A 9,151-nucleotide genomic window follows, 5' to 3' on the forward strand; every position below is an offset into this window, starting at 1 on the left:
AATCCTTTGAGATAATCAGAAGACAGAAGGCTAAAAGGTCCTGTGACTTTAGCTTCTCTAAAAGAAAACCTATAGGACAGCACCCAAACACAATCATCTCAATGTTAATTTTTAAAACTGAAGTTGCACCTTCCCCTGTCCAAATCAATGATTCATGCAGGGAGGAAAGCAGCATCGTGTTTTGCTGCTGAAAGACTGTAATCTCTTTCTCTGAACATCTTTAAGAACAGTGCTGGGCGGTGGCCCGAGCGCAGCCGGAGGAGGCAGAGGACGCCCGCCCTGCACCGCAGCTCGCATCTGCGGCCGCGCGATCCACCTCCCGCGCCGCTTCTCCCGCGTGCGTCCCTCTGGCCGCGGAGCCGGCGGGAGGCCACAGCAGACCGATGGCGGCGGCCCTGTCGGGCCTGGCGGTAAGGCTGTCGCGCTCCGCCGCGACCGGCGGCTCGTACGGCGCCTTCTGCAAGGGGCTCACAGGCACGCTGATCACCTTCTTCGACCTGGCCTGGAGGTCTGCGCATGAACTTCCCCTACTTCTAAGTCGTGGCTTCGGTGATTCTCAAAGTGCGCCTGCAGGTACATATTTAGAGCAACTAACTTGTGGCACTCTGGGAGGGGGGTGCCCAGCAGGATGGCTGAGCTCCACCCCCGACCTCGCCCGCCCTAGAGCAAAGCGACCAGCTCGCCTCGCGCACACAGACTTGCCTGCCGGTCTTGCCATTGCCCCATCTTTTCATATAAATGGGCGGCTAGAAATCATTTGCTGAAAGCCTGCAATATAACCAAAAAAGCCTAAGATATAATTAAATGTTGACTCTCAAGGAAATAGCTAATTCAAAGAACAGAACTTAAAAATCTGAAAATCCTCAGAAATATTTGAGAAGTTCTTGCATCCATAAAACAAAAGACAGCACCGAATGTAGGGAAATGACAGTAAGCACAGGATGCCCTAAGGGGGAAAAAAGGAAAAGTTACTAACAACTTAAAAAAAGATAAACTGTACAAGAATGGTTCAAATAGGAGACAAATCTTGCAAATTAGAAAAAGAAGAGAAGAGACTTCCAACTGAATGGAATCGATTCTAGGCAACAGATGGATGGAGTTAGACGGAGGAAATTTACAACATGATCTGAAGGCAGACATTTCTTCATCCCCAAAGAAAAAACAACGGCAAACAGAATCTACTGGGAAAAACAAACATTTCAAACTGTACAAGGAGAGCATGCTTCACATATGAAGCAACCTCAGATGTGGCCTGTTTTTCAACTGTTGCCTGGAGTGTGAGAAAGGGAATCTGAACACTGGCATGTGGATCAAAACTCTGCAGTCACAGAAAATCCAATCATAGTGTTCAACTTTGCCATTCAGTGAACAGTGTTTAAATAATCATTGCAATGGAAATATTAGTTACGCATTTTCATTTTTAGAGTAAATCTCTAGGCAAAGCAGGGGAGACAGTTATAGAACAGAGTGGGAATGTTAACCAACTTTGACAAGTACAGGCAACAAGTTGGCAGGCAGAGAGGAAGAAATGGAATAGTGGTGTTATTCTCCTAAACTAGGAAGTCCAGATACTGTCTCTAGTTGAAAGAATAAGACAGATTTAGGGGTTAGATTTTTTAAGTGAACAAGGTAACCAACAAAAGAGTTAAAAATAGTGATACAACCAAATGGAGGAGGGAGGAAAACCAAGGGGATAGCAGGAAGTCAGCAGAAAATGCCTCATGTCATCAAGTTAAGAAATAGTAAGAAAAACATATTATTAGGAAAAATGGAGTTAACCTCTAAACAGACGTGTAAGAGTTTTTGCCTCTGGGTTGGGAAAGCAAAAGTTGAGAAAGGTGGATGGGGATTTACTGCTTTTCATTATATGTCCTTTTGTACTGGTTGATTTTCCTAAATCTCTTACATGCATGTATTACTTTGATTAAAAGTTAAAACTTATTAAAAATGAATTTACTGCAATTAAAAAAAAAAGAGTGTTGATCAGAGTGAGAGAAAATAATTGACACTAGGGAAAGGAAATATAGATATGAGACTGATGAGGTTAAGTAAAAATCCTGAAATCCTGAATTTGAAATGCAAGTATCGGTATGAACTCATATATATATATATTTCTTTTTAATAAATTTATTTATTTTTGGCTGAGTTGGATCTTTGTTGCTGCTTGGGGGCTTTCTCTAGTTGCAGCGAGCGGGGGCTACTCTTCGTTGCGGTGTGCGGGCTTCTCGTTGCGGTGGCTTCTCTTGTTGTGGAGCACGGGCTCTAGGCACGCGGGCTTCAGTAGTTGTGGCTCACGGGCTTAGTAGCTCTGTGGCATGTGGGATCTTCCTGGACCAGGGCTCTAACCCGTGTCCCCTGCATTGGCAGGCAGATCCTTAACCACTGTGCCACCAGGGAAGCCCAACTCATGATATATTTTATCTTAAAAAAAAAAAGTATTTTCTAGCTCTTTCCATGGAAAAGGCCTAGAAACAATGAACCAACCAAGTAGAATAAAGACATGTAGTACACAGACTGTGATCCTTAAATCCTATTTTGCACCAAAAAGAGCCAGGGCTCCTTGGAGAAATGGATGATTCCAAATCTAGGGTAGAAAATTACACGGCAAGCTTGGATTGTGTTGCCATGCTAGAAAGCAAGGAAACTATTAAAGACCACTAAGATTATGTCAGAAGGACTTGGGAGCTAACTTAGAGGATCCCACTAGTCAAAGATGGGACAATTTGAACACTAATAAGAATAATCACTGTAATGTATGGAAACCATCAAACATATTAAAAATCCATGAATTTATTATGATGTGCTTAAGTCTTCATTAGTCAAAAAAAAAAGTGCACTGGTCATATTTGGTGGACCCTAGGGAATCAACTCATTATTTTGAAAACTTGTAAATAAAGGAAAAGAATCAAGCACTTAGCCTGTTTGCTGTACAATCTGTGATTCAGCCAAGTAGTGGATTAGGAGAAGTTTCTCTTTATAGAGTATTTCAGCTAAATACATTGTAAAGGAATGATATAATTTGACTATTGCCGACTTACACTTCTTAGTGGATCTATATAATGATCATCAATAGTTGCTAATATCACAAACAAAGAAACAACCGGACTATGCGTCTCCTGATGGAAATATACACCATCCAGGAAGTATTCTTGCCAACAAACTCAAATTGGAATCTGATTAAGTCTCTAGATCTAACCACAAATTTACAGGACATACAGGGGTCAGATAAAGATGAAAGCAGGAAAATACAGACTATATGGAAAACTTTATAAGACACTGACCCAGTTTCCTCAATGAATAAATTGCAAAGAAAAGAAGAAAAAGGAAAGAGGGTGACTTTTAGGTTAAAATAGACAAACATATCAACTGTTCAATGCATGGATTTCATTTGGATCCTGATTCTAACTAAAAATAATAAACAATTATGAGACAATCAGGAAATCTGAACACAGGCTAAATATATAATGATATTAAGGACTTACTTTTTTTAAGTGTAGAAATCATTCTGGTTGTTTTAAAAATCGTTCTTAGATTTTAAATACTCACGCCTATTTAAGGAAAAATGATATATACCTGACATTTGCTTCAAAATAATCTGGCTTGTGGGGAGTAGAGAGTATAGAGGGAAACTAGATGGATTATGAATTGATAGTTATTAAGCTGGATGATGGTTACATAGGGTATTATCATGCCAGTCTCTCTACTGTTGTATACAGTAAAATTTTTCCAAAATAAAAAAAAGGATTGATCCCCTCTCTTGGAAGGATTCATCTTGCCCATTCTTTTTTTTTTTTTGCTGTGTTGGGTCTTCGTTGCTGCACATGGGCTTTCTCTAGTTGCAGCGAGCAGGGGCTACTCTTTGTTGTGGTGCGCGGGTGGGCTTCTCATTGTAGTGGCTTCTCTTGTTGCAGAGCACAGGATCTAGGTGCATGGGCTTCAGTAGTTGTGGCACGTGGGCTCAGTAGTTGTGGCACACGGGCTTAGTTGCTTCAGGGCATGTGCAATCTTCCGGACCAGGGATCGAACCCGTGTCCTTTACACTGGCAGGCGGATTCTTATCCACTGCGCCACAAGGGAAGTCCCTACCTTGCATATTCTTGAAGGTGGCCAAGGAAGTCACCCTTTGTTCTCATTCCTGTGGGATGAGCTATACATGGAGATGGCAGAAGCAGGATGACCCTGCTTTATTCTTTCACCATATTGAGGTGTTTCAAAATAAGTGATCTGAATAAACATTCAAAAGCAACTTTTTCCAACATCAACTTAGTGCAGTTATTTGAGGTGGGGGTGGAAGGCCACAGAGGACCATGATGTCAGACTCCAGAACACAACTTTCTTCCCCCTAACATGATTTAAAACTCAAACCATCTTCACATGCCTTTCTGAGGCCAGAACGACAATCCTGGGCTCTTGGCCAGAACCAACCCCCCACCTTTTCAGCACCAGTGTCTTTCCTCTCACTTCTTTAAAGAATGGAGAAGAGAGGAAAAACCTGGAAAACATTATGCACCTTTGACAAAAGTAAACTAGAAACATACTGTGTCAATTTCTCACAGACACTGTAGTCAGAACCTCACTTTATTTTCAGACTGTGTGGGAGGGTCTTCTGTTAGATGCTCAGTCCAGCACAGCAGGGAGAAAACAGGATACGCTGTAACTAGGTTGTAAATAGACTTAAACCCCTTGGGTCACCCTGCCTTTAGTTTCCTAATGCCCTGCCCCACAAGGGAATGACAGGGCCAATATCCTCAATCTCAGAGGTTTTCAAAATTTCGTTCTTCACACAACTCTGGAATTCCTTATGTGCGTAGACTAAATAGAAACAAAACCAAATTCATGACAAATGACTTTTTTAAAACTTGAAATAAAACAAGCATTTTTCTGAACAGGAAGAGTAACAGACACAAAGAAAGCCACTCAAATTGTTTTCTTCACATGCTGAGCTTCATAGCTGTCCCTCACACTTATTCCTGATCCACGGTGCCCTTTCCATTAAGTTGCTTGTGGATTTGAATCCACTTTGAGTCCCATCCTTTCCGTAAAACCTTCAGTCTCTCTTGAGAACCAAGGTCTAGGCTGAAGAAGTTGCAGTTAGAAACAAAAGTTAGTTAATACCAGGCAGAAAGTATTAAGTAAAGCCTGCTAAACTTTCTTCATGCCTTCTTTCTCGTAACGCTTGTATGACCCTCTGAGGTAGCTGCTCTTATTTCCTCTATTTCACAGTTGAAGAAACCAAAGTTTCAAGGGGCTACAACTAGTAAGAGACTCAGCTATGACTGGAACACATTTCTGTTGTACTCCAAAGCTGAAGCCTGTAATCACTGTGATAAACCTTTTACCAGGAAGCTTTGGAAGAGACTTAGCTAGTTATGTTAAAAGTAGGGCTTCCCTGGTGGCGCAGTGGTTGAGAGTCTGCCTGCCAATGCAGGGGACGTGTGTTTGTGCCCCGGTCCGGGAATATCCCACATGCCGCGGAGCGGCTAGGCCCGTGAGCCATGGCCGCTGAGCCTGCGCATCCGGAGCCTGTGCTCTGCAATGGGAGAGGCCGTAACGGGAGAGGCCGCAACGGGAGAGGCCACAACAGTGAGAGGCCCGCATACTGCAAAAAAAAAAATGGGCAAAGGACCTGAATAAACATTTTTCCAAAGAAGACATACGAATGGCCAACAGGTACAAGAAAAGGTGTTCAACAGCACTAATCATCAGGGAACGGCAAATCAAAGCCACAATGAGCTACCACCTCACAGCTGTTGGAATGGCTGTTATCAAAAAGATAAGAGATAAGTGCTGTTGAGGATATGGAGAAAAGGGAATCCTTGTAGAGCGTTGGTGGGAATGTAAATTGGTGCAGCCATTATGTGCCAAAACAGTACAGAGGATCCTCAAAAAATTAAAATAGAAGTGCTATATGATCCAGCAATCCCACTTCTGAGTATATATCCAAAGGAAATGAAATCACCGTTTCAAAAAGATATCTGCATCCCCATGTTCACTGCAGCATTATTAAAATAGCCAAGACATGGAAACAACCTAAGTGTTCATCAGTGGATGAATGGATAAAGAAAATGTGATACACACACACACACACACACACACACACACACACACACACACACACTGGAATATTATTCAACCGTAGAAAGAAGAAATTCCTGCCATTTGCTACAACAAGGATGAAACTTGAAGGCATTATGCTAAGTGAAGTAAATCAGACAGAACAAGACAACTAGCATATGCTCTCACTTATATGTGGAATCTTACAAAAAAATCTTTAAAAAATCATAGGAACAGAGAGTAAATTTGTGATTGTTGAGCTTGTGGGGGAAGAAATGAGGTGAAAGTGGTCAAAGGTACAAGTGTTCAGTTATAAGATGAATAAGTTCTGGGGATGTAACGTACAGCATGGTGACTATACTTAACAATATTTGAAAGTTGCTAAGAGAGCAGATTTTAACACACTCACACAAAGGTAACTGTGAGGTGACGGATGTATAACTAACCTTACTGTGGTAATCATTTTGCAATATATGTGTATATCAAATCATCACATCGAGAATAGATCATTGCTTACCTTTGCTAATAAAATCATGCAAATATTCCCCAAAAAATTCATCACGTTGTACACCATAACCTTACACAATGTTGTATGTCAATTATATCTCAATAAAGCTGGAAAAAGATAAACTCATTCAAGTTAAAAAAAAAAAAAAAGATATCCAAAATGGAACTTGTGCTTTTGACCCTTAATCTGCTCTTCCCCAGTCCTGTAAAAGTCACCACCATCCACCCAGCTGCTCAAATCAAAAGCAAGTCCTCCCAACTGTGACCTTCAACATTTATCCTTACTGTGACCTACTCTCCCTACTTCCACTGGCTGCTGGTCTCTGTGTGTGTGTGTGTCAGTGGGTTCCATGTGTTATATTTGTTATTCATGCAGAGAAATTGTTTTGTCTTTCAATATGTGAGTTCCAGTTTTCCTTTTAAAGCCATTTCTTCAGGGGTGGGCCCTAATTACCAAACTGCTTTTATCGCTCTCAGTCTCAAAACAAAACAGACAATCTTAGTCCTGCCTTGACCACAAGCGGCTTGAAGGAGTTTGTCTCTTCTCTTACCCTCTACTTCCTTCCAAGTCGCTGACTATTCCACCCTCTCTATTCTCACCCACGCAGTACCCTACTCACACTATTCTTCTTAAGGCCACCAATAAGCTCCTAATTGCCAGATCCAGAGGATTATCCGTAGGTAAAGTATGATTACCCTAATCATAGTGGACCTCTCTGCTCATTGGAAATCGCTGGACTTTCCTGCTGCTGTGGGTCCTGCAGCCCCCGTGGGTCCTGAGGCCCCTGCACCTTGCATTGCTCCCACCTCTCTGGCTGAAAGGGGTCAGACTTCTTTGGTGACTCTCCTTCAGACTTCACCCTTAATCCTCCTCTCTTCTCAGTCTACACCAGTGGTTCTCAAACTTCTCTTTTTCAAGAACACCTTCAAAAATATGTTGAAAGCTATGAGACACTCTTTCCTGAAAAAAAAAATTGCCTATGTTCATGGATATGCAATATTTTAAGTAATTTCAGGGTTCCCTCACACCCTGAAGGCAAGTTCAATCCCCTGCTCTACTTTCTCAGCCTGGGGGATGCCAACAATTCCTTGAGCTTCAAGGGTCACCGCATGTTGATGGTTTTCAAATGTGTACCTTGAACAGCAATTATTCTCCAAAACCCTAATCTCATATCCTCAATATCCAACTAAAATATCTCTGTTTATCCCAAAGCACCTTATGCTCAATGCATCCCAACCTAGCCTGAATATTTGGCAGTCCCTGTCTGATTTCTCCTCCAAGTGGATGACATCGCCATGCATCCCAATCACCAAAAAGAAACCTGCTCTTCCTCTCCCTCCTCTTGCAACTTCCCAGGCTCAAGCCCTTCTCATCTCTTACTTGGATTACTGGAGGAGTCTTCTATTTGGTCTGCCTCTTTCCCACATTGCCCTCTTCCAAGCCACCCTCTACACTGCAGCTACATTTATCTTTATCGACCGCTGCACTGCTCATGGCAGTACCTGCCCAAGTGTGTTTCCAAGAATATAGTCTGTGTGATGTAATTGGTGTTATAGGAACAAAAAAAGTTATCATGGTCAATTAAGTTGGAGAAAAGAGTAAAAATTAGTTAGGTTTAATTACCTCTCAGAATCTTCAACATGCTAAAACACATTTTGGAGCTCCACATTGGGGGTGTGAAATAAAGCTTTTGTCAAGCGTTCTGGCGGCAAAAGCCTAGGGTTCTTTGGATTATACCTTGGATAGGACTGGCCTACAAGTTGAAATTTCATTTCCTTGTCTATCTTTTCTTCCAGTTTCCAGCTGCTCTTCTTGATAATGTCGACAATGGGAGGACAGCAGTGTTGTACTCTGGATTCAGGAAGACCAAGGTTTAAATTTCAGCCCAAGACTTTTGGTCAAATTATTTAATCTCTCAGAACATGGGCTGGCTGTTCTCCATGTGCCCCTCACGAGGCTTACCTCTATAGGCTGCGTCATCCAGACATCCCTGTCCTCTGGCTTCCAGTTGGTTTTGGCCAGTGGAAACCAGTGGTGGGAGCCCAGTGGGTGGAGCAGTGGGAGAAGAGAGAACAGGGTATTCAATTCCCCCACCCCGACCTTCCTGCCCTGTTGTAATGCAGTGTTTTGGCCCTCTGATCCTCTCCTGGCTCCAGCTGTCTCCTGTCTGGGTCAGTCTCTCCCCCTCCTTCCCTTTAGACCCTGGGGTGATAGAGGCTTCCAGCTGTTGCTAATCCCCCATGGTTTCATCATCGCTTGTTAGTTCCTTTAACTCTGTTCACACCTCTGTAAATAGTCTATTCTTTAAATAGTCTATTCCTTAAACTCTCTTCAATTAACCCCCCTGAGTATACCATCTGTTTCCTGCTGGATCCCTGACAATATAGAACTTTAGTCTCCTTACAAAATGGGGATTGTGACACCCGCCTCACGGGGCTATTGAGAGCATTCGGTGAAAGTACATGAGTGTGTAAAGTCCCAGCACAGAGCCTGGCACGCAGCAGTGCTTGCTAAAGCAGAGAGGACTTCCCTGGTCCTGCTTCCTCTGCCTGCCCCCCAGATAGTCACATACATGGGAATCTTCCTGCT

At 42.6% G+C, this 9,151-nt stretch overlaps 1 protein-coding gene across 1 annotated transcript; it reads left to right on the forward strand.

Annotated features, from left to right (window-relative positions):
• The first annotated feature begins 383 nt into the window (after positions 1–383).
• On the forward strand, positions 384–585 carry LOC116757643 (small integral membrane protein 10-like protein 2A). Its single transcript, XM_032639652.1, is given in 2 exon segments — positions 384–509; positions 511–585. Coding segments are annotated over 2 exon segments (201 nt in total).
• The last annotated feature ends 8,566 nt before the right edge of the window (positions 586–9,151 follow it).

This window comes from Phocoena sinus, chromosome 1, assembly GCF_008692025.1.
Source record: "Phocoena sinus isolate mPhoSin1 chromosome 1, mPhoSin1.pri, whole genome shotgun sequence".
Lineage (NCBI taxonomy): Eukaryota > Metazoa > Chordata > Mammalia > Artiodactyla > Phocoenidae > Phocoena > Phocoena sinus.